This window comes from Sciurus carolinensis, chromosome 9 (genome assembly GCF_902686445.1).
Source record: "Sciurus carolinensis chromosome 9, mSciCar1.2, whole genome shotgun sequence".
Classification (NCBI taxonomy): Eukaryota; Metazoa; Chordata; class Mammalia; order Rodentia; family Sciuridae; genus Sciurus; species Sciurus carolinensis.
Genome location: NC_062221.1, coordinates 43285231 through 43310234, shown reverse-complemented (window position 1 = coordinate 43310234; position 25004 = coordinate 43285231). Strand labels below are relative to the sequence as shown.

Sequence of the window (25004 nt, the reverse complement as noted above, 5' to 3'; positions counted from 1 at the left end):
CACCTATGATCCCAGCTACCTGGGAAGCTGAGGCAGGAGGAGGATCACAAGTTTGAGGGCAGCCTCAGTAATTTAGTGAGACTCTGTCTCAGAATGAAAAATAAAAATGACTGGATATGTGGCTCAATGGTAAAGTGCACGTGGGTTCAATCCCCAGTTATCGGGGGGGAAAAAAAAAAACTTCAAATACCCAATTACCTGCAACATTTGATACTTTTTAGATTTGTTCCTTTTAGATATACATGACACTAGAGTGTATTTTGACATATTATCCCTACATGGATTATGACTTATTCTAATTAGGATCCCATTCTTCTAGTTGTATATGATGTGGAGTTGCACTGGTTGTATATTCACATATAAGCATAGGAAAGTTATGTCCCATTCATTCTACTGTATATCCTATTCCCATCTCCCCTCCTTTCCCTTAATTCCCTTTTGTCTAATCCAATGAATGTCTGTTCCTCCCCTCACCCTTTCTTGTTGTGGGTTAGCATCAGAGAGAACATTTGGCTTTTGGGTTTTGGGGACTGGCTTATTTCACTTAGCATGATATTCTCCAATTCCATTCATTTACTGGCAAATACCATAATTCTTTATGGTTGTGTAATACTCCATTGTGTATACATACCACATTTTCTTTATTCATTCATCTGTTGAAGGGCACCTGGGTTGGTTCTATAGCTTGGCTATTGTTAATTGAGCCTGCAACATTTGATACTAACTTTCTAAAACTAAAAGCAAATCAAAATTTTAAGAGATTCTTCCCCACCATCAAGAGTTGGAAAAGTTATTTTCTAAGAACCAGGATAACTAGACCTTAAGTATAGAAATAAGTGTTCAACAAATTTTAAGGATGTAATTATTAGCAATAGTAGTAGTGATCTTGATGTTTTGAGTTGTCTCTGTCAGTTCTTTAATAGTCATTTTTCTGGGCAACTAAGAATGTAATTGTGACTGTGGTGATGATGGTAATAAAGAGACAGTGTGTCTGTTCCATGCCAGGCATTGTGCAGGAGCTTTAGCATCTGTTGTCTGTCCTCCTTTAGATCTCTGTTCAGGTTTCACCCACAGCCTTTGACCACCTTCCTCTGGCTTATAATTTCCAAAGATACCAACAGTGTCCCTATATTCAATTTATTATATTTATTGTGGTAAATGGAAATAGTGCAAACTTAATGAAGGTGGGATTTTAGGGACTTTTTTCTGTTTTGTTCATTGCTTAATCATGAAATTTCCCTGGCATAACTGGGTCAAAAGGTGGGTCCATTCCGAGTTTTCCGAGGAATCTCCACACTGCTTTCCAGAGTGGCTGCACCAATTTGCAACTCCACCTACAATGTAAAAGTGTGCCTTTTTCCCCACATCCACATCAATATCTATTATTGTTTGTGTTCTTGATAATAGCCATTCTAATTGGAGTAAGATGAAATCTTAGAGTCGTTTTAATTTGCATTTCTCTAATTACTAGAGATGTTGAGCACTTTTTCATATATTTATTAATCGCCTGTATATCTTCTTCTATAAATTGTCCAGTTCCTTGTCCCATTTATTGATTGGGTTCTTTGTATTTTTGGTGTAAAGTTTTGTAAGTTCTTTATAAACTTTGGAGATAAGTGCTCTGTCTGAAGTGCGTGTGGAAAAGATTTTCTCCCACTCTGTAGGCTCTCTTTTCACATTATTGTTTGTATCCCTTGCTGAGGAAAAGCTTTTTAGTTTGAGTCCATCCCATTTATTGATTCTTGCTTTGATTTCTTGTGCTTTGGGAGTCTTGTTAAGGAAATCTGATCCTAAGCTGACATGATGAAGATTTGGGCCTACTTTGTCTTCTATTTGGTGCAGGTCTCTGGTCTAATTCCTAAGTCCTTGATCATAGAATGGACATTCAATAAATATTTATAGAATACATGGAGAGTCATACTTAATTCTCACATGAAGCACCCAAGATACATATTTTTATATTTTCTTCATAGATGAGGAAGTTGGGACCTGAGAAACGAAGTATTCTGCCTAGGGTTTGAATTGCTAACTAGTCGCATGTGTAGGGTGGGAAATGAACCCAGGCAGATTGCTTCCAAGGTCCCTATGCCTTTTTGATCTAGTATCAAGCCCAAATCGGAAGCTGATAATCCTGAGTGACAGGGCTTGGCCATGTCATCCACTCCCATTTCCCATGCGCATCCAGATCTCCCCTTCCCTCCACCTCTCTTGCCATTCATGGCTCTTGCTCCTACTCCAGATCTGAGATCTAGGAGAACCCTTTCTTCTGCAGTTTTGGGAAGGGCCGTTCTTCCGAGTCATTAAGCAGTTCTGACCCTGTGAACAAAAGCCCAGAGTCACGCTGAGTAGTGCTGTGACTGCCTCCTCAGCAGATTTGGCTCCAGACACCTCTGGACAACTCCCAGGGGCCACTCTGAACTCTCAACTAGGTCTCCCAGTCCACCCAAGGGCTCTCTGTGCATTTTGGTAAAGCAGGAACCTTCAAGTAAATGATGGTGCCTCTAGCCTGAGCAGCTACCAGAGGAAAGCGGGCTGCTTCAGGAGCCGAGCTCCGTGATGGCACAAAGCCCTATAGCTCATTGCTGAGGAAGAAGGTCCAGGGACCCTTCAGTGGTGAACTGTGTAGCTTCAGCTCCTCATAGGTCTGAGAAAAAGAGAGAAGTTGAGTTGCTTTACCTGGTACATGAGGATTCTCCATTCATCACACACAACTTGCCCTTAGCTTCAATATCAGCAACTAGCAAGGGGCCCTGAACTTCCTAAAAGTTCATATCCACCCATCGACATCTGTCTCAAGTAAAACAGGTATTCATTTGAGTCCAGACCTATCATAAAACACAGAAGGACACATAAGATTTGAGGGTGGGGTACTGGGAATTAAACCCAAGAGCGCTATATCACTGAGCTACATCCCAGCCTTTTTAAATTTTTATTTTGAGGCAGGGTCTTGCAAATTGCTGAGGTGACCTTGAACTTGTGATCCTTCTGCCTCAGCCTTCCAAGTAGTAGGGATCACAGGTGTGTGCCACTGCCCTGACTGATAAGATATATTTAAGAAGATTTTATTTTTATTTATTTATTTATTTTTAGCCAGATAGGGTGGCAAATACCTGTGATCCCAGCTACTCGGGAGGCTGAGGCAGGAGGATCACAAGTTCAAGGCCATCCTTGGCAACTTGGAGAGACCCTGTCTCTAGAAAAATAAAATAAAAACAGCTAGGGTGTAGCTCTGTGGTAAAGCACCCCTGGGTTCAATCCCCAATAGCACCAAACAGAAAAAAGAAAGAAATTTAAATACTACAACTTAGAAGGGATTACTGTCATCTTATCTTCCCTTTGTATCTAATCCATATAATGTAGCATCCAGAAGTTTATCAACTGGGAAACCTCACAGTGCAACGTTCAGGTACTGCTACTCACAACTGTGTAACCCTCTGCTAAGTTGTAAAAACTCATGTGCACATGGGGTTAGGAATCTTCCCTGTGTGTTTAGAATGTGACTACTGGGGAAAGAACAGGAACCTTTCTTTTGGGTCCCCAGCACCTATAAGACTTAGAACATGCATGCCAAGTGAAAGCAGGTCGAGCTGGAATCATGATATCAGGTCAGTTTGGACAATTGATATAAAAGGGCTCCAGATGTTCTAGAGCACTAGACAGTCTGCAGGATGAGTGCCGTAGCCCGTGGAACAGAAGGTCAACTTACAAACGTACTTATCAACGTGTTTGGAACTCTTAGCACATTTTATCCCTCAGACATGAGATAAGGTGTTCGGGGTTCAGGCCAGCCACAGACAGCCTTGTCGCCTCTGCTCTAGTTGAGGTGTAGCCAAGATCATGTGATCAGGACGCTTCTCCTGGAAAGAATGTTCAGAGGTCTAACTTGGGAACATATTTCTTCTTGATGGCTTCCCTCTCTTTTTCTTCTGTTCCATGATTGCTGATTGATTTCCTGTTCTGTGCCAGTTTCCATGTAAATTCTGGTGACATAACAGAGTAAGACTTAGTTCCTGTTCTCACAATGTCGATGAGAAACAAAAGTTTGAACAATAATGTTCAGTGTGATAAGTGGATGAGCAGTAGCAGCTTCTGCAAGCAAGACTGGGCCCAGTTTGAAGGGTCGGAAAAGCCATCTTGAAGACTGTGATGCTTGAATAATGCCCCTAAGGATGAGCAGAATCTACTTAGACAAAGTGGAAGTCCAAAGTGTTGTGACGAGTGGGTGACCGAGCATTAGGGAATGAAATAGGAGAGAAGAACATTGGAAGGGCTTATGCTTCCGATGGTGATGAGGATGAGGCATAAGGGTGGATGATCTTGAGAGTCTTTAGGAGCTTGGGGAACCCTTGGTTCTCCTGAAATTCCACCTTCTCTGCTGCCAGCTGTTCCTTGTCCTGGAGGCTGTCAGGAGTGGGTAGTGGCATCGTGCCTCTGCTTCATGTGGGTTGTGGCCTTGAGGAAGATTACAGTCTGAGAAAACTGATTGGCAAGGGCTGGGTGCTCACATCCTGTTGGAATCCCTCTCCATCCATGTCACCTGTGCTGACTCAAGGGTCTGGGGACAGACCTAGTAACTGAGATATGTAAGGACTTTCAGCTATAAAAAAAAAAGGGCAAAAGTTATGCCTACTACTTAGTATCTTCTTCATCACTATGCCATTTTTTACACATTAGTTGTAAAAAAAAATGTGATAAATGAGTAAAAATCCTCACCTTATTATATCTAAGTTTCATGAATGTATCCTCGATTGTGTAATGTGGGAAAGTTATTTTATAGCCATAAACTTATTTTATCAACTTTAGTGTAAGTTAGTTACATGCTTTATCATCTCTAATTTGTTCAATAAAACATAATACTAGAACCATAAAACATAAGGGACAAGGAAGATTTAGAAACTTTTTTGTTTTACACCATGCTGGGATTGAACCCAGGGCCTCATGCATGCTAAGCAAGCACTCTACCACTGATCTACACCCCAGCCTTAATAACTTTTTAAAAAGATAATAAAGCATAGGTATATGGGTTATTATTAAATTCTACAAGGGATTTACCTTGCTCTTTGGGGTGTGGATAAGTCTTTCACATTGTGTTTTGCTTTTAATTGAATTTTTACTGCTCTGTGAACTTTGCATTTTATGTGAGTGCCTTAGAACTATCCACATTCTCCCAAACGTTGGGTGACACCTGCCATTTAAGAGGACTTGGAGCTGTACAGAGCTGTAAGGATGACTATTGCTAATGGATTGTAGAAGACAAGCTGTTTGAGTGCAGGGGTGAGTTCACTGCTCAGAGTTAAAAGCAATGGAACTTGGAAACCTCTGTTTTTTCCATCCATAAAATCAGATGGGTGTGAGCTGTTAAAATCACAGTGCTTTTACGAGGCACAGTGCAGTAAGCATCTCCATAAGTAGCTGTAGGTATAAGGTCCTCTGAAAGACGCTAGGGGCATTGACCTAGCTGTGACTTTCCCTGTCACATTGTCATGCTCTTCCTCAGAGTCATGAGTGGAGAATCCTTGCTTGTCACCTTTGCCTGGGCATCGTTGTAAGGTGGGCAGACTGCATTCTCCAGAGTCGGCCATGGTGGTGCCCAAGGACTTGGGAGGCCTAATTAGGAGAATTGCAGGTTTGAGGCCAACCTCGACATTAGTGAGAATCTCAACAACTTTGCAAGACCCTTTCTCAAAACAAAAAAGACTGGGGATATAGCTCAGTGGTACAGCAATCCCTTGGTTCAGTACCCAGTACAAGGGAAAATAAAAAGTAGGTTTCTTATTTTCTTCATTGTCATTAACTAGAGTTACTTCTTTTTGACATATTCAGCTAATGTCTTCTTGGCTCTGATCTCTACATAACATTAAAAATTCAGCTTCTCTCCCGTGGCTTATATCTTTTAGAATATGTCGGGGGTGGCACGGAAGGGGCTTTACACAGAGCCTGTGTTGCAGCTACAGAACACTTTTGAAAATTACTGGGAGCTTGTGAACCTGAACCTCACCCAGAAGGGAGGCTAGAGGGAGAAGCCCACTTGGGCTCCCCTGGTCCTGGGGAAGAGCGCTCTACTTAGCTCTCTTTTGCCCTTGAGGTTAGAGGGGAGCTTGCTTATGAATGGGTGGAGGCAGTTTAGATAAACAGAGAGCCTGGCACTCTCTGCTGTTCACATAGATATGTCTCATGAAATTTTTTGTGTGTATGTGGTGCAGGGATTGAACCCAAGGCTTCGAGCACGCTAGGCAAGCACTCTGCTCTACCACTGAGCCACAGACCCAGCCCTATGAAGTCTTCATCTGGGAACAGATCATCAGAAGCCTCACATTGTTTGATCAGATCCCAAATCTAGGCTCAGTCACTCTAGGATTTTGGTGAAGCATCCTGATACCCATCCTTTGAGTGTTTGTTTGTTTGCTTTTTCAGTCAAGGACCAAACTCAGGGCCTTCCTTGTGTGTGCTAGGCAAGCTCTCTGCCACTGAGCTAAATCCCCAGCCCCTTGAGTGTTGTTCTTATCCAAGCAGCCAAGGCTTTGCTGCCCCACTGCCCTTGCTGAGTGAATGGTGGTCAGATCTATCTCAGGGAGCCAATCTTGAGAGTAGAAATGTGAGGAAGGCCTTTATGCACAAACCACGTTTTCTGAATGAGGCTCATCATTCCTTCACAGTCCTTGTGCCCCAATGCAGTTTCACTGTCCTTTGAATGCAAAAGAAGCTTATACAAGCAACAACCGGTGTTGGCGAGGATGTGGGGAAAAAGGTACACTCATACATTGCTGGTGGGGCTGCAAATTAGTGCAGCCACTCTGGAAAGTAGTATGAAGATTCCTTAGAAAACTTGGAATGGACCCACCATTTGACCCAGCTATCCCACTCCTTGGCCTATACCCAAAGGACTTAAAATCAGCATATTACAGAGATACAGCCACAACAATGTTCATAGCTGCTCAATTCACAATAGCCAGATTGTGGAACCAACCTAGATGCCCTTCAGTTGATGAATGCATAAAGAAACTGTGGTATATATATACAATGGAATATTACTCAGCCATAAAGAATAATAAAATTATGGCATTTGCAGGATGAAATTGGAGAATATCATGCTAAGTGAGATAAGCCAATCTCAAAAAACCAAAGGAAGAATGATCTCTCTGATAAGTAGATGATGACACATAATGGGGGGTTAGAAGGGGGCAAGAATGGAGGAAGGAGGGATTGTATAGAGGGAAAAGAGGGGTGGGAGGGGTAGGGGAAGGAAAAAAATAACAGAATGAATCAAAAACTATTACCCAAGGTAAATGTATGATTATACAAATCGTATGCCTCTACTTCATGTACAGAGAAACAAGATGTATCTCATTTGTTTACAATACAAATAAAAAAAAAAAGAAGAAGCAGCTTGTGAGAGGACTAAACAGTTGAAAGATGCCGTGGATGTAATTACTGACTTGTTTGGAATATCCCCTACTGAAGATGGGCTTCCCAGTCTTAGGGGGATAGCAACCTTTTCATGTTCCCAAGATGGATCTGTTGAGCTTTTCTTGGGAGACAGTGGAAAGTTGGAAGAAAAAAAGCTGAACAAAGCCCAAGGCTTCTCTCTCTCTCCTGCCAAATCTAATAGGAATGTAATATCATTCCAGACCATCGCATGAACCTTTCACCTAGCTGGCACAGCACGAAGCGAACTCTGTCCTTTCCCGCAACAGAAGCGGGCACGCGGTTTACAGGTTAGGTTATTTTGAGCGACAACATTCGTTCCAACCCTCTTAGAACACTAGTGTCATTCTGGGCTTCGACTTGCATACGCCTGGAGCAACTCACGCGTCCCCTCAACTCTGGGCTTATGCACAGTGTCTGCCTTCAACTTAAGGAACAAATCATCAGTGTTCCTGAGCACTGCTCCACCTCCTGGTCACTGCTGATAAAGCGGCTCATAGGGGAAGTATTAAAACGTAGAAATGGTGCTGCTCACTTCAGGCTGGGCTCATCTTAACTCGCGGGTATATAATTATGACTCTCCTTCTACTTCTAAAGGAAGTCGAGGTGTCCATCTTGATGTGCTGTCAGAGAGACTTAGAGGGGGCTCTAAGGAAGGAGGGTTACTGTTGATACATTGGGAACCGTGCTCAGAAGGTTTACTGGGAGAAGTGACGTTTGAAGTGAGACTTAAAGGATGGGAACATTTGATGGGGAAGTAAAGAGAGAAGGCCCAGCGGTTAGAGGGACCACTTCATTGAGAATGGGAATGAGGGAGCCATGTTCAGAGAGAAATGAGGTGTGACTGGACTCTGGTGAGTTTTGAGCCCTAGCTACACATTAGAATTGCTTGCAGATTTTCTTCCAATATGGATGCTAGGCCCTGCTCCATACTAATCAAATTGGAATGTTTTGTAGAGGGGCAGTGTTTTGAAAAACTGCCAAGATTATGCAGATAGGTAAAGTACACACGGAAGACAGAACTTGTGCTTAGTAGCAGAGCCCTGGCCTAGTACTGATACGCAAGGCCCTAGGTTCTCTGCTCAGATTGGGGGAAGTGGGAGGGAAGAACTGAGAACCCCTGAGCTCATGCCCAGAAACCAGGAAGTGGAATCTTTAGAGATGGGCCAGAAGAGTAGGGGGTAGGAAGAATTTCCTCTTTTATATGTTTTGAAAGCCATATGGCTTTATTACTTTCACCGTCACAAACAGAGCTCTATAACATATATCTTATATGTAAAAGGTATAAAATAATCCCCAACATTTTGTTTGGAATGAGGAAAATTATGTTGTTGAAGAGGGGTCCAGGTGGGTTCAGGTACAGAGCTTGGTGTTTGTTTTGAGAACATTGTAAGTCCATTGAAATCACGAGAATGTTCTGAGATGCGAGAAACCCACAGTTCAGAGCATTTAGTACTCTGATGTATATATGTATATTCTTTTAAAGATTGTGGGTTTTGAAGAGGGAAGATATATTTTAAGGGAGGGGGAGGGTTTTGAAGTCAACTGTGAGTCAAGGTCCCAGGTCTGCCCCTTCCTGGCTGGTGTGGACAAGTTATGCATCCCCCATGAGCCTTGTGTTCTTATCCTTAAACCCACAGCTTTGTCCTGAGATTGGAGTGAAACACAGCTGTGGAACATTTGGCAGAGTGTCTCATCTAGGAGGAATACGATAAGCTTTTCAGAGTGTTCACATTTATTCCACTAATTAACCCTCGTGCCTGAGTTGGCACTTTTTGTTCATCTGGGAGAAGGTGTGTGCAGTGATAAAGGGAGGAGGTCTAGCTGGCATTGCCTTCAGCTCTCCCTGCAGTGAGTTGGGCACGTTAAGACACGCTTACACATATAATCTATGTGTGTGTGTATAGCTAGATCAGGTGCTTTTACTCAAGATCTATATTATTTACTTCTTTATGTGTCCAGGGGTTGAACCCAGGGGTGCTCTACCACTGAGTTACATCCCCAACCCTTTTCATTTTTCATTTTTTTATTTTTTTATTTTTATTTTTTTGCGGTGCTGGGGATTGAATCCAGGGCCTTGTGCTTGCAAGGCATCATTTTTTATTTTGAGACAGGGTCTTTCTAAGCTGCCAAGGCTGTCCTCTACCTTGCAATCCTCCTGCCTCAGCTTCCTGATTCACTGGGATTATAAGTGTGCACCACCATACCTGGCTAAGATCTTCAATTTTTAAATTAAAAAAAAAAAAAAAGGAATCCTTTTTAAAGTACTCTACAGGGACATAGCTTTGAACACAAGCAGCAGATAGTAGATATATTTCTGTATTATTTCTTTGGCTATATCACCTATGAATTTCCTTCTAATTCTCAGTGTTCTGTCTTTATGAATATATTACAAAATTTTGTGATACTTTTCAGATGAATTTTCAGGTGATAATTCTCAGGCCTATTTTTTTTAACCAGGTTATCTAAGAAATAGCTAGTTTTGTTATAATTTCTAATCTTCAAAATAGTGTTCCTAAAGAATGTTTCCAATGTGAACAAAAATAAGAGGAGGGTTAGAATATGTATCTTCAGAGGTTCCAGGAAGACTCTTACATCATAATGTTTGTTTTTATGCATGTTTACCTTGTTACCTCAGTCAGTTATTAATTGACAAGGTTAATTAGTAGCATGTCTTTAGATTACCAGTTTCCCTTGTTCCAAGACACCAAGTTCTCTTCTGAAATAGCATCTGGAATTTGAATTTAATTCATAGTTGTATCCTAGTAGGAATACGTTCTGACCTCCTGAGAAACCAAGAAAAGTGTTTGTCATGATACGTAGAATGTTAGTGAAATAAAATAGCCTTTACTTTCAGGTTTTAAGTCATGAAGTGCATCTGTTTTTCTTAAAATTAAGCATTCAGTTTGGGAATGGTGAAGTGATCAAGATCAGGGTAGATAGACTCTTGTGAGATATCGCCACCTAGTGGCAAAATTGTGGAATCTTACTCTAGCCGGTTCTTAATGAATGGAACAGTGTGGTAGCAATTTAAGACTGAAAATCGCCTGGAGAAAAAGCATTTTGAATGATTAATTGATCACCACAGATTTAAAAAATAAGAAATAAATTTAAAAGCTTATTTTATATGCTACATGGCAGTCACTAAGGGAATTTCTTATTGCATTTAGTTTCAAAATGTGATACATCCTGAATGAACAGTTTAGCATTCACTACATATTAAAGTATTTCACAAATTTTTGTCTATTTGTTTGTATCTGCATCGAATATCAAGATGTTTAAAAATACCTAGGTTTTAGGTGGGGGAAAATGGCCTTTTGTAGAGTAGCTTAGGGAAAAAATCATTTCTGAAAATAAACATGATCACTATAAGATAGAAATCTCAAACCTTAAGTCTTAAATGACTGTTAATTCAATTTTGTGTGTTTGTGTATGGTACTTGGGATCAAACCCAGGGTCTGGTGCATGCTAGGCAAGTGCTCTATATCACAGCCACGCAGTCAGTCCACTGTTATTCCATTTTAATTAGGTAGTTTCTTTCCTACTTTATTTCAGTATGTGTTTGGCTTATTTTACAAATCAAGTAGTTTTTATTTACCTGTTTTGTCTTCTTTTTGATATGGGGGATTGAACTCAGAGGTGCTTTATCACTGAGCCACATCCCTAGACCTTTTTAATTTTTATTTTGAGACAGGTGCTCTCAGAGTTGCTTAGTGCCTTGCTAAGTTGCTGAGGTTGGCCTTGAACTTGCAGTCCTCCTACCTCAGCCTCCTGAGTCACTGTGATTTTAGGCATGTGCCACCGTCCCTGGCTATACCTCAATTTCTTTATTTGCAAGCTGTTTATACTCAAAAAAAGGTTTGTTGGATAGATCATGATGATGACCTGGACCACTTGTAGATACTGGAAACACAGTGATGAGAACACAGTTCCTGGTATGAGAGAGCGCAGCCTTTAGAGGAAACACAAAAGGAAATAGTTTTAATAAGAAGCAGTAAGAACAGTAATATAACTGCATATAAAAATATCAGGGCAGTCCTTGAGAAGCCTACTTAGCCCCAGATGCAAGGGGAGTTGCAGGCAAACCCTCCAGTTAAGGCTTGAAGGATGAGTGGGAGGAGGGTGGGCACTGAGTGGGCACTCCAGGCCAAGACTGCCAAGGTGGATACCTAAGGTAATATTATGAGGGGGCATTGGATGAAACCAGGTTATTTCTTATTACCAATTGTAATATCACCGTTGTAAGCTCACAAAGAACTCCAACCTCGCAAAGCATGGTGGTAGAAGGAGCCCCGTAAATGTCTGAGAGGGTCTGTACTAGACTAAATGGCAAACTTAGCTTTCCTTTTGCTGGTTGAAACTGATCTTTTAGTTCCAGTCTCCAGTGAATACAGACTTTGCTTGGGTTCAATGTCAGGCTGGCATGGACCTCTTCAGTGGAGCCCAGTTTTATGATACTTATCAAATAAATTATGATAAATGCCTTACGGGCTCATTGTATGTGAGATCAATGAAGTGTAATACTGTGGAGTTGCCTTCTAACCTGAAACATCGTGAATGGATTACTGACTTCCAGGCAGAAACTTCCAAAACCTGTTATAATTCTATCCTTAATAATCAACATCTGGGTTAACGTTTTCTTCTTGAGTTCCTAGTGCCGATGAGCATGTTTTGCTTTTTTGGATCTCTGGTAGTTAATAAAAGAAAACTATTGCCAACACAAAATTATTACATTACAAACTAAGGATTTTGCAAAAAACTTTTTTTAAGTTATTTTTATGTTTTATATTTATTTTAATTCCTTATCTATTTTCAGCCTTAAAAGAACCAGTTTTTGTCTGTAAACATTAAGTGGCTTATAAAAACTTCATGAAGTCCTTAAATGAATACAACTTTTGTCTTCACAGATACAGACTAGTCCCACAGGTGTATTTTCCTGAGCAAATTCATGATGTCATCCGTGCCACAAAGTACTTCCTGCAGCCAGAAGTCTTACAGAAGTACAAGGTTGACCCAGACAGAATTGGCATTTCTGGTGACAGTGCTGGTGGAAATTTGGCTGCTGCTCTTGGACAGCAGGTAACACCACTGCCCTGCAGTGCTGGTGGGAGGAGGGGCAAGGCCACATCCAACAGGCCAACACATTCTTCAACACTTTGCCTGGGCCAAGTCATTGTTGGGTGGGCTGCTTCCTGTACAGCCAGGTTATTCAAATGATCGCATCTGCAGAGCACAAAGGTCTTTCTGAAATAGGAAGGTAGGTCATTGAAAGAAGCATCTCTGAATCCTTAGAGAGGCTCCGATTTCACTCAGTGTTAGAGAAGGCCTAATATTTTAGAGGGCTCCCTTGCTCTGAAAGGAGATGCATGGAATTTAAGTATCCCCTACACCTTCTACCTGTTTATCTTGCAAAATGGGGTGCTTTTGCTTAAATGACAGATCATTTTCTTAGAACTTTGAGACAAATTTAAAAATATTGCCCAAAGTTTTCTTTTACTATGAAAAAGGGAAAAAAAATGTAATGACTCAACTTTTTTATTTTATTTGTTTATTTTTGCAGTACTAAGGATTGAACCCAGAGCCTCATCACATGCTAAGCAAGCGCTCTACCATTGAGCTATATCCTCCATCCTTTCTGTTTTTTAAATCTTGAAGTAGGGTCTGAAACTCAGGCTGGTCTGAAACTTAAAATCCTTAGCCTCAGCCTTGGGAGTAGCTGGGATTATAGGAGTGCACTGTTGCAACCAACTTGGTTCAGTTATTTCAGATGTTAAATTACAAGTTGATCTTACTGTAAGTTCAAGTCCAGCCTGGGCAACTTAGTGAGATCCTGTGTCAAAATAAAAAATAAAATGGTGTTGGGGTTATAGCTCCTCAGTAGTTCAATCCCCAGTACCACCACCAAAACAAAAAAATTTTTAAAAAATGGTTCTGAGGTTTACCTGATTAAGTTCTACAAAAACTGTGTCATCTAGCTCTAATAGTCTAATAGCACTCAAAATCTTTGGTAGTTGCATAAATGCAAAGATATGTATAACATTTGCATTCTCTTATAGATATTTAAATAATGGAAGAATAGCATCTGAGTCTTCTCACCTCCCGATTTCTTTTGGTATCTTCCAATAATAGCATTTGTCATTTTATTTGTGATGTCCACACATGACCAGAAGAAACCCCTGGTGCCATGAGGAGAGCACCACAGGCTTTAGAGCCAGACAGAATGGGGTGTCAAATAAACCCCACCTTTATGAGATCCAGGACTCTAGTCAAGTCCCTCAACCTCTCTGAGCCCCAGGACAATAAGGGCAGGGCATCTGATTCAGGACTGGGACTTGGTGAAATGATGCCTATGCGATTCTGGGCAGACGTTATTATTTACTGATCGTTTTCTCTAGTTTTTACAGAGCAGTTGCATCTTTCCCGGGGAGAGGGTTCTGAAGTCCAGGAGCTCTTTTAGTTACCTATGAAGCACAGTGACTTGGTTAGCCTGCCTTTAGATGGAACATGACCAATGCTAGTTTTAGATACTAGAATTACAAATGGGGTGACGTGTGCACACTGCAGAGAGCCGCAGGTGAGCTGAGATTGCTGCGATGGGGATGCGCTCCCGTGCCCATTTCAGCTTCGCTCTGGGGCTCGTTGAGCCGGGTGGAGGGTGCACTGCCAGCATTATTTAAATCTCACTCTCACCAAGCATGAAGACTAAATGCTCATCAGAGGGGATTCTACTAAAACACTTTGGAGTCCTGTCATCTGTTCATTGAGCTTTTCCAATACCTCTCCTCTGGAAGAGTAGGGCTCATTTTTTCCCCCTAGGAAGCCACTCATTGCCTTTTGGGGCCTTGTAGAGAATAAAAAATTAAATAAGATTCACAGATTATTCATCCACAATACCCAGCCATCAGTGCTGAATGCCAGATGATAGATATGAATTAAGCATTAATGGGGGATTAAAGGCTTCAGAGGTCACCCTGGGTTCACTCAAAACTGAATCACAAACAACATACCTTTCTTTGTAAATATTACTGAATTCTGGTCCTGGTAGGAATTCAACATTTATGCCTTTGATTCAGAGCAGTACATGAAGCTACTCTAAAGAGTGTGCTTTCTGCAAAGGGAGCCATGCAAAATGAGATGATTCATTTCCTCTTTTCTAGTTTGCTCAAGATGCCAACCTAAGAAATAAGCTCAAACTGCAAGCTTTAATCTACCCGGTCCTCCAAGCTTTAGATTTTAACACACCCTCTTATCAGCAAAACGTGAACACGCCCATCCTGCCCCGCTACGTCATGGTAAAGTACTGGGTGGACTACTTCAAAGGCAACTATGACTTTGTGCAGGCCATGATAGTTAACAATCACACTTCGCTTGACGTGGAAGAAGCCGTCGCCCTCAGGGCCCGTCTTAACTGGACGTCCCTCTTGCCTGCATCCATCACAAAGAACTACCAGCCTGTCCTGCAGACCACAGGCAATGCCAGGATCGTCCAGGAGATCCCTCAGTTGCTGGATGCCCGTTCTTCCCCACTCATTGCAGACCAGGAAGTGCTTCAGCACCTCCCCAAAACCTACATTCTGACCTGTGAGCACGATGTCCTGAGAGACGACGGGGTCATGTATGCCAAGCGTTTGGAGAGCGCGGGTGTGGAGGTGACCCTCGACCACTTTGAGGATGGCTTTCACGGGTGCATGATTTTCACAAGCTGGCCCACCAACTTCTCAGTGGGAATCCGGACTAGGGAGAGTTACATCAAGTGGCTGGATCAAAACCTGTAAAGAAGTCAAACTTCTGGAAGACCCAAGCCCCTCCTGACCTCCTGCACCTGCTTTGGAAAGACATGTACTTTTCAGTCACCTAATCTCCTCCCTCTTGTTACTTGTGAGTTTTAGAATCTCGGTTCCCTGCAGATTCTGTGATAATCTAATTTTAAAAACTGAGTCTGACTAACTTAAGTACAAAAACATCAGAGTTTGGTACCCAAAGTGGGCCCTTCTCTCTCTTCTTTATTTTCATCAACTACTGTTAATATCCACAGCTGCAGAGAGTGGGACTAGGAGCCGGAAACTGCCTTGGGTCCCGCCTTCCTCAAGATGCTCTTTTGAGAAATTTATCAGTTGTGGATTATAAAAAAATGACTTCTGATGAGTTAAGAAAATGTAAGCTCTTCCTCAACTTGCTAGAGTTTACTCTGGGTTCAAAGCAGTGTTACCCGTGTGCACTTTCAGGTCAGTGCTGGGGGGTCAAGTGCTCTCCATTCTCTGTGGATGGTTTTGTTTCCTATGGGAATTTTGACAAAGGATTTCTAGCAAGACAAGTTTCTCAAAGGAGTTTCTTTCTGTAGTGTTCATTTTATGAGATCGCTATCTCTATGTCCAGCTGGCTTGAAATGATACTTGAAGTTACTTTCTACAACTATTCATAGAAAATATGAAGTTGCATGCACTGGATAGCGACACCTTGTTAAGCTTTCACTGTTTGGAAAATCTTTTGGGAACAAATTTATTTAGATTTAGAATAAATTTCCTATTATGAAATAAGTTAAAACAGACAAATGAAACAACCTACTGTTTCATTAAAAATTGGGGCATAAATTACTAAGAGCAGTGTGTATATATTTGGTATAGTCAGAAAACAAAATACATTTACTATTAGTTTAACATTATGAAAAATACCTTTAGAAGGTCTAGTCCATTCTTGAGAACTCAACTTTTTCACTTATATGGCTTTAAAATGGGACTATTTTGGTATAATACAATGTATTGTTTATTTTTTTAAGTTATTTAATGTTGATATATATAGCTAGATTTAGGGTTTTTCTGAAAGACATCTGTAATAAATATTAAAAGGAATGGTATTTTTAAAAAATACTACCTTAGAGTTCTATCCATATGTAATTTTATGGAAAGAGATAAAATAACAATCAATAGTACTATATATTAGGAGAAAATATTTTGATATTTATAAGCATATAAAATTAAAATAATTAGAAATTCTGACTGCACCTAGTAAAGTCCTCTAAATTCATAAAGTTGAGCATCCCTAATCTGAAATCTGAAATGCTCCAAAATCCAAAACTTGACTGCTGATGTGAAGCTTCACGTAGAAAATTCCACATCCTGAAAGTTTGTTTCATGCACAAATGTGTTAAAAATATTGTATAAAGTGGCCTTTGGGATATGTTAATTTCTTGTTTGGATTTGGGTCCCATCCCCAAGATATCTCATAATATAGATGCAGATATTCTGAAATCTAAAAAAATATAAAGTCCTTTCAAGCCCCTTCCCATCCCAGGCATTTCAGATAAGGGACGCTCCACCTGTAGTTCACTAGTTTAGACAGGACACGCACTGCTCATCTTCTCCTTTACAGTCAGAGGAACCCCCGCTCATAGTCTTCTGGGCGAAGGGCAGACATTGGCACCTGGTGCCTGCACCCCTCATTTTCTCCTTCTAGCCAGGTCTAGAAGGTCCACCAGCCCGAGCTTATCTTGACGTAAATCTTCACTGCCAGCAGGGGCATCTGTGGCACAGCAAGAAACTTGAAATCTGATTCGAGTGAGCACCCTGCCCTCCTTCCTGCCAGCCCTGCTTCTGCCCCAATCCATGATACTTCTAGGGACTGCAGAGAGCAGCAGCTGAGTAAGGATGCAACGCACTGTGGAAAGAAAGTAGAGCCTTCTCACACGGGGGGATGGGTATGTCTCTCCTCCAGCAATGAGATAACCAGTGGAGATTTGCATACTTGTTTTTAATTTATTGTAAGAGCCAGTAGCATTTTATGTACAAAACACAAGTTAATGCAACAGTGTGTGTATGTGTGTATGCCTGTGTGTATATAAAAAATAATCAAACAAGCTACCTTGCTAAGGTACTTAGGTGAGTCACTTACCATCTCTGGGCCTCTCTTCCCTATAAAATCAGAGAGCTGACTTACTGGATCCTTGAAGTCTTTTCTGGCTAAAAATCCAACCAGTTTTTCAGATTGGACAAACTGTATTGACCTATGGTGATTTGTGGGGGTGGGGAGGTCATAATTTCATACTCAGATACATGCATCATCAAAGATATATTTTTCTTAAAAACTGAGATTTTAGTTCTCACTCTATGGTAGTTACCATCCTCATATAATGTTTTAATAATTTTTATTTTTATTTTTGTGGGCCCAGTATCCATCCTAGGACCTTGCTCATGCTAGGCAAGCATTCTACCACTGAGTTGCACCACAACCCCATTACTGTTTTATTTATTTTGTTACCATTTGAAAGTAGACTTTATTTTGAATTTTTCTACTTCTAAGAAAAAAAAATATGATACATGCACAGAGTTCCTTAAAATGACACTTTCCCCCCAGATTGTGAGCCAAATTCTATAGTAATTACAGACAACAAATGATTCCACATTTTTAAAGAGCTCTCTGAGATGAAAAGGGAATAAAAGAAAAAAGGGGTCAACCACTGTTTCTGATAAAATACTTGAGTCTCATTGTTCTTTTGGGTTAATTCTTATAAAAAAAAGTTAATGCTCTTCAGATTGATTTTTTTTTTTTTTTAGTAGTAGAACTTTGGTTTTTTTCCTATTTTATGAAAAAGTTGATAATCTTTTGGTAATATCGTTGTTGTCTGTGAAATAGGAACATTAATATATGAAGAAAAACCTTGAAGTGCTGCAAAATGTAGTGAGGTATAAATTAATCTTCATGTTTTATCATTGATTTGTGAAGAATTTAAAACTATTGTGTAATTACCTTGGTGGATATAATATTCTATGCATGACCTTTTAACCTTTGACTTCTTGCCTGTTTCCCACTGTAAAGGGGAAAGGCAGATTTTATGAAGGATTTTAGGAGCAAATATATTTTATAAAATGAAAATCCAGTGTGGAGATGGGAAAGCATATCTGTTTGGAATCATGTTTGGAAATAAAATGGCTCCATCTCGGAATATGCCTCTTTCATTTCCCCTCCTTGCACTTTCTGGTTCCCGTTTGAGACACTGTGCCCTCTCCTTTTCTCCGTGTGCCAGATCACTGCCCAAATCTTCTGCCCACCTGAGTACCCCAGTTCACTTTCAGTCACTGGAAGGTGGTTTGGTGGCCTCCATGGTGATGTCCATCTCCTGTCTGGATACATTATGTGTTTGCTACCCGTGGTGACCCTGCCTTGGACTGGTCCGAGTTTTCATAAAAGGATGGGACTCTTGGGGACCTGCGTACACCTTGCAGCAAAGGCAGATCGTAAGGCAAATGGGGCTTGAACCTGACCCTAGGGTCACATTTCACACTTGAGCTTTTTATGCTTAGTTTACATCAATAACATAGACATATATAAAACTTTTTTTTTCTCAAGCAAATCACTTATATTAGTACTGAATTTACACATGAGTGTGTAAATTAGATTTTCCTATTCAATTTTAGTTATTTTCATCTTCTCCAACAAAATATCTGGTGTGTGGCTCTATTTCACTGGAAAGATCCACCAATGGTCCTAGTTGTTTTCGTATGGAACATGTGAATATAAATTGTGAATTTCGTTGTTGATGTTTCAAGGTTTTTTGTTTGTTTGTTTTGGTACTGGGTATTAAAACTAAGGGCTATTTACCACTGAGCTACATCCCCAGCCCCTTTTTAAAAATTTTTGATTTTGAAACAGGGTCTCACTAGCTTGATCAGGGCCTCGCTAAATTGCTAAGGCTGGCCTTGAATTTGCTATCCTCCTGCCTTGGCCTCCCAAGTCATTGGGATTACATGCCTGGGGCTTTGTGTTTTAATAATGCTTTTCTTGTGATTTTTCCCTCTCTTTTTGTCCTCCATGTTTGTTTGCTTTTTCAAACAACGGCTCATGTTTTTAATGGATCTCCTATTTAAACATCTAGAAGATAATGTATCTCAGTACCAGGTTCCCCAAAACACAAAGATTGGAAATGTAAATATGATCTCTGTTAGGCCTACATGGATCACTCTGCCCTGTCATTCAGCACAACATTCTGTGTCCTTAGAGAATTAGAGGGGCGGGCGACATCAGGTGCACACGTCTGTCTGGAAGGCTCCTCCCTGGAATTTCTCTTGGAGGGCTCATTGTTGACATTTCAGACCAGATGCCCGCTCCTGGGAGAAGTCCACCTTCCCAGCCCAACTGTCTGCCCAAGCCAGCATTCGGCCAGCCTCCGGTCCCCACCTCCCCGAAGCCCAGGTCCTCTTCATCTGAAGGCAACATTTACTGTGACTGTTTTCCATCTCACTTCTCTGTCTGAAATCCTAATCACTGATTTAACTTTGTGCTCCTTTCCTATTTTCCCTAAACTTAAATATAGCTTCATGAGAGCAGAGACCGTGTTTGTCTTGTCATCTGTATTTCCTGAGTACTTAAAACACAGCACATAATGAACTTTCAAAAACAAAAGATGTTTTTGAATAAACATCCTCATCAAGAAAATGTCAACTTATGAAAATCATGGTATTTTTCTGTGTTGCTTCTAAAAGTAATTTAACGTATCAAATATAAATAGTACTTAAGACTAAAACTAAATATTTCTAAGCAAAAGTAATAGGCCTTGTTAACTACCAAATTTTAAAACCAATTTTTAAAACTGAAGATCCTTTTCTTCCTTTCATACTCGTGTGTTCTGCTTAACAGTGAGATTTCTGCTGTGTTGAATAAACTGTTTCAAATACCCCTAAAGAATGATCTATATAATGTTTCACAAGTGTTTCATGGAAAACAACTGCAAGAGTTTAAGAAATTTTAACCAAAGAAATTCTATCACTTTTAGAATGCTACCTTCCCTCTTTTTGTTTTTGTCTGTGTTGTTATTGTGTGTGTGTTTGTTTGTAGTGGGGTTTGAACCTGAGGACAGTGCCACCGAGCTACATTCCCAACCCTTTTTATTTATTTATTTATTTTTTTTGAGACAGGGTCTCACTAATTTGTTGAGACTGATCTTGAACTTGTGAGCCTCCTGCCTCAGCTTCCCAAGTTGCTGGGATTACAGGTGTGCACGACTGCACCCACTCAGCAAAATTTTTTTTACACGTCTGATGATTGGGAGAATTTTTCACAGATTATTTCTGGCCACATACATTTCAAACCTTAGTTCTTCCTCCATCCCCTTCAAACTTCCAGTGCTGGATGCCAAAGAGGAAGTTCATCCTGCAATACATCTGGCCTTGCCTTCCGTAGAGTATAGGATGGGGGTTTTCCAGACGATCTCCTCTACTGGCTGAGCCAGCAATAACTTAGGTGTAGCATCTGCAAATCACTCACACACACACACACACACACACACGCACGCACGCACACACAATCCACTAAATCAAAGCTAAATGTATCCTCCAGCTCAATTTTCCCTTGATAGAACCCCAAAAATACCTGCAGCTGCCCCAAGCTATCTGACACATGAAGAGTCATGATAGAAGGAAAGTTGAAGTGGGAAGAGTCATCAATACTAACCAATTGCAGTCAAAAGCTATTTTGATCTCTGTGTATTTTAAAAAATCAGTAATCTTTTTTTTTTTTTTTCTATTTCTGGTGCTGGGGTCAAACCCAGCATGGTAGGCAAGCACCCTACCACAGAGCTACTCTCCCAGCCCAAGAAAAGCACTAATCTTGGGACCTATGAATGGGGTCTCTCCCATTCCCTTGATAAAAGTCCATGCAAATGAGGGGCCCTTAAATATATGGTAAGTCTGTGCCTATATGTGATCTGGATTCTTGTGTGCTTCCTGTGGGCATCCTACAGCCCCCCTAGTGCAGCAAATCTCAAACCAAATGTACTCCCCTCCCCCCTGGTGCTGGCAGTGCCTGATATTGTCCCTGTATCATTTGATTGTACCCCCTTCTCCCCACTTACCCAAGCTAAAATTAAGACAGTGTTTTGGTACCAGGGATTGAACCCAGGGGCACTTAACCTCTGAACCACAGCCCCAGCCCTTTTTTGTATTTTTTTAATTTAGAGACAGGGTCTCACTGAGTTGCTTAGGGCCTTGCTAAGTTGCTGAGACTGGCTTTGAACTCACAATCCTCCTGTCTCAGCTTCCCAAGTCTCCGGGATTACAAGTGTGCCCCACCTTGCCCACCATGTTTTCTTTTCTTTCTTTTTTTTTTTTTAATTGTGCATTATAATTATAGGTCATGGTGGGGTTCTTTGTAACATATTCCTACCTGCACCTAACATAATTTGGTCAATTTCCTTTGACAATTGCCTTTATCTCTCCCAACCTCTAACCACCAAATCCCACCAACTTAATTCCTAAGAGTTTCCCAAATCTATTTTTTCTTTCCATCACCCACCTCTCTTTGAGTCTCTCATCACTCTTTGCCCAAATAATTACATTATTGGGTTTTCTTCTCTCCCTCCATCTTGGGTCCCTCAAATTCATCCACTCCACAACTGTATAAACAATGAATTAAAACTCACATCTAACCATGTATTTCTTTTTTAAATTTTATTTTTGTTTTGTTTTGTTTGGGGGTGCTAGAAATAGAACCCAGAGTGCCCAGCCAAATGCTGTAACACTGAACTACAACCCCAGCCTCCAACCATATGGTTCTAAACCTGAAGTCATTCAATCTCCTGGCAGAGTTGAAGTCACTTACTATGATGTACACAGCTGTCCCTCACTTGCACCTGCTGCAAAAGTTCTTCAGGTGTGGTCTGGGGACCTATGGGGGTCTCTCAGCCACGTCCCACATGGATGAGAAAAGGGTTAACTGCCAGAGGATGATGTTGGCTACAAATCAATCAATTACCCATAATTGAACTTATCTAATCAATAAACACACAAGAGCCAATACTCTTTTTAAATGAGAGGGGGTGTGACGGATCGGGTCATACCAGATCTGGCCTCTAACAACATGGAGTAGCCTAACTCTATTTTATTTATAGACACACAGTTAGAGGGGGCAAGACCAGGAGGAGCTGCTTCTGTGATAAACAGGATAGGATGGAGTAAGGGGAGCCAATTTGCTTAGGGAAGCTATTACAGAACCAGACAGGAAACCACTCCCACACAGTGCCACATACTTCCTGGCAATCTGGGACAGACCTCTGTGGTAGCCAGTACCTAAAAGTTGGACCTCTGTGTCCTGTGGCTCAACCTCGTCTGATTCTGCTAGATAAGGATGGATCCCCACAGGACCCACTAACTCAAAACTGCTTTCATATTACTATGGCCTTATTTGCCTTGGTCACTGTCTTTCTTTCGTGAGTGTGCAATGGAGTCTTCAGCAGCGACAGACATACGATGTCAAGTGCAGGAACAGATAGGAGAATCCAGCTGTCTCCAACTATGCTGTACAGCAAAGAGATTTGTGAAGATGTCCACCACCACCACACTTCGTATTTAAAAAAATGATTTTTCCCCATAAAATAGAGAAGAATGTAATATGTATTTAAATAAATGAATAGCTATGTTTTATGTTTCTCAGTTTATATTTCTAATGAAAGCATAAATAAATGCAGCTTATATAATCAGAAGCTCTTGAGAAGGGATCCTCAATAATTTTTACGATTGTGAAGTCCTGAGACTAAAATGGTGGAGAGCTGATGTTTTGCAGCACTGTCTCTGGGCCACCCCTGCATATGGTGCTGAGCTCCAGTCTGCCAACTCTGAGCTTATTATCATGGTTCTCTGCACACATTCTGCACATGCACCATGTTTTCTCTTCCTTCTGGAGCCATTTACAACTCTTCTGGAGGATTTAGGTTTCACATTACACTCAACACATGGTATGGTAATTATCTGTTGATGGGTCTGACTCCTCAAAAACCTAGGCTTTTTTTTTTTTTTTTTTTTTTTTTCAGTACTGGGGATTGATCCCAAAAGCCCAAAAGCACTCTTCCACTGAGCTACACCCCCATCCCTTTATATTTTTTTATTCTTAAACAGGGTCTCTCTAAGTTGCTGAGGCTGGCCTCAAACTTGTGATCCTCCTGATTCAGCCTCCTGAGTCACTGGAATTATAGGCGTGCACCACCACACCAGGCAAAACCAGGATTCTTGAATGAGTGGTTATGTCAGTATCACATAGGTGACCCCCATGACTGACGTGGTACCTCTTACCAAATAAACACTCTGTAGTCTTTGGTGAACAACCTGCTGTATTGTTTTTTGGTTGCCACAATCAAAACATAGTTTTCCTTTCGTGATATGAAAAATTATGTCTGATGCTATATTATATATTTACAATATGTTTGATTTTTTATATAATTAAGATAAAATCTCTGGAAATTTTCTCACAGATACTTTCTACTAAGGCATTGAAAAATCTCATTTGGTCAAAGAATGAAATCCCAGACTACAATAGAGCTTTAAAAATTCAAAGCTTCTGCCAGCAGAGGGCGCCCTTAAGAGTCGATGGCGTTAACCACATCCTACACTGCTGTTTTCTCTGGAATTAAAAAAAAAAAAAAAAAAAAAGGAGAGAGAAAAGATTTCCCAATAGCGTTCTGATATTTAAATGAATAAAAAAAATCATGTGATGTTTCATCACGGAATAAATTAAATTTGGTGTTTTTTTTTTAAGTAGAGAAAATTTAAAATCCTCATGAGGACCTGAAAGAGAAGTGAATTCTTAAACAACTCAGGACTCATGTTGATCCTTTGTTAAAACATGACTCATCTCTCTGTTCACTAGTGTTTTTTTTTTTTTTTTAACATGTTTTTATTCAAGATAGTTATTTGTCATCCATTTGGAGAAAGGCTGACAGAAAACCAGTGTTGCGGATTTTAAAGGCCCATTTAGTGCAGTGGGAAATATAGGACCTTCATGTTTTTATTGTGTCTTCCGCAAACCCACCCCACGCACTGGGAAGTGCACTGTGAGTCTTGAGATGCGAAGGAATTGCCTTTGAAAGCAGTAAGGTAGGGCCAGCTGGCCTTCAAAAGCCAAAGCATGTGTCCTATTCAAACGACATTCAGTAGGGACATTTGTGAGATTGCCATGCTTTAAACAATGGCTATAATACGTTCCATGATTGAGGAGAGAAGTTCGTGCCACTCAGCTTACCTGAAATAGAGGCAACCGCATGAACTGAAATTTGGCAATTAATCCCAGTTCTAGCTTTGCCAGCAAATATCACAGTACCTATAGGTAAGTCTTCATCGGTGCCTTGCTTTCCCTATTTTAAAAGTCATATTTCTCAAAACCTCTTCCTTATACCACAAAAATGCTTAAAACAGCTTATAATTAAACAAAATAGTCAATGAAGGTGTGACATACGAACAGTAACTCATAGCCAAGATAAAGAACAAAAAACTGCCAACTAAAAAAATTGACTTCTGTAGTGAGACTTCTGGTTTGGATCTAAGCACTTGGCAGTCAAGGAATAAATTAAAAACAAACAAGCTGGATGGACACTATGGTGCACATCCGTAATCCCAGCGACTGGGGGAGACTGAGTCAGGAGGACTGCAAGTTTGAGGCCAACTTCAGCAACTTAGTGAGGCCCTAAGCAATTTAGTGAGACCCTGTCTCAAAATAGAAAATTAAAAGGGTTGGGGATGTAGCTCAATGTTAAAGTGTCACTGGGTTAAAATAAAAAAGTGAAAATGTCACCACTGAAACTGTATTTCAGAAGGAAAGAC

At 40.7% G+C, this 25004-nt stretch overlaps 1 protein-coding gene across 1 annotated transcript in view; it reads left to right on the top strand.

The window, feature by feature from the left end:
- Positions 1–17780, top strand: part of Nceh1 (neutral cholesterol ester hydrolase 1) — a 67665-nt gene extending 49885 nt beyond the window's left edge. Inside the window, exons 4-5 of the mRNA XM_047565114.1 lie at positions 12333–12504; positions 14583–17780. Of these exons, the coding sequence (XP_047421070.1) occupies positions 12333–12504; positions 14583–15200 (790 nt within the window). The 3' untranslated portion in view covers positions 15201–17780. The remainder of the gene's footprint in view (positions 1–12332; positions 12505–14582) is intronic.
- The last annotated feature ends 7224 nt before the right edge of the window (positions 17781–25004 follow it).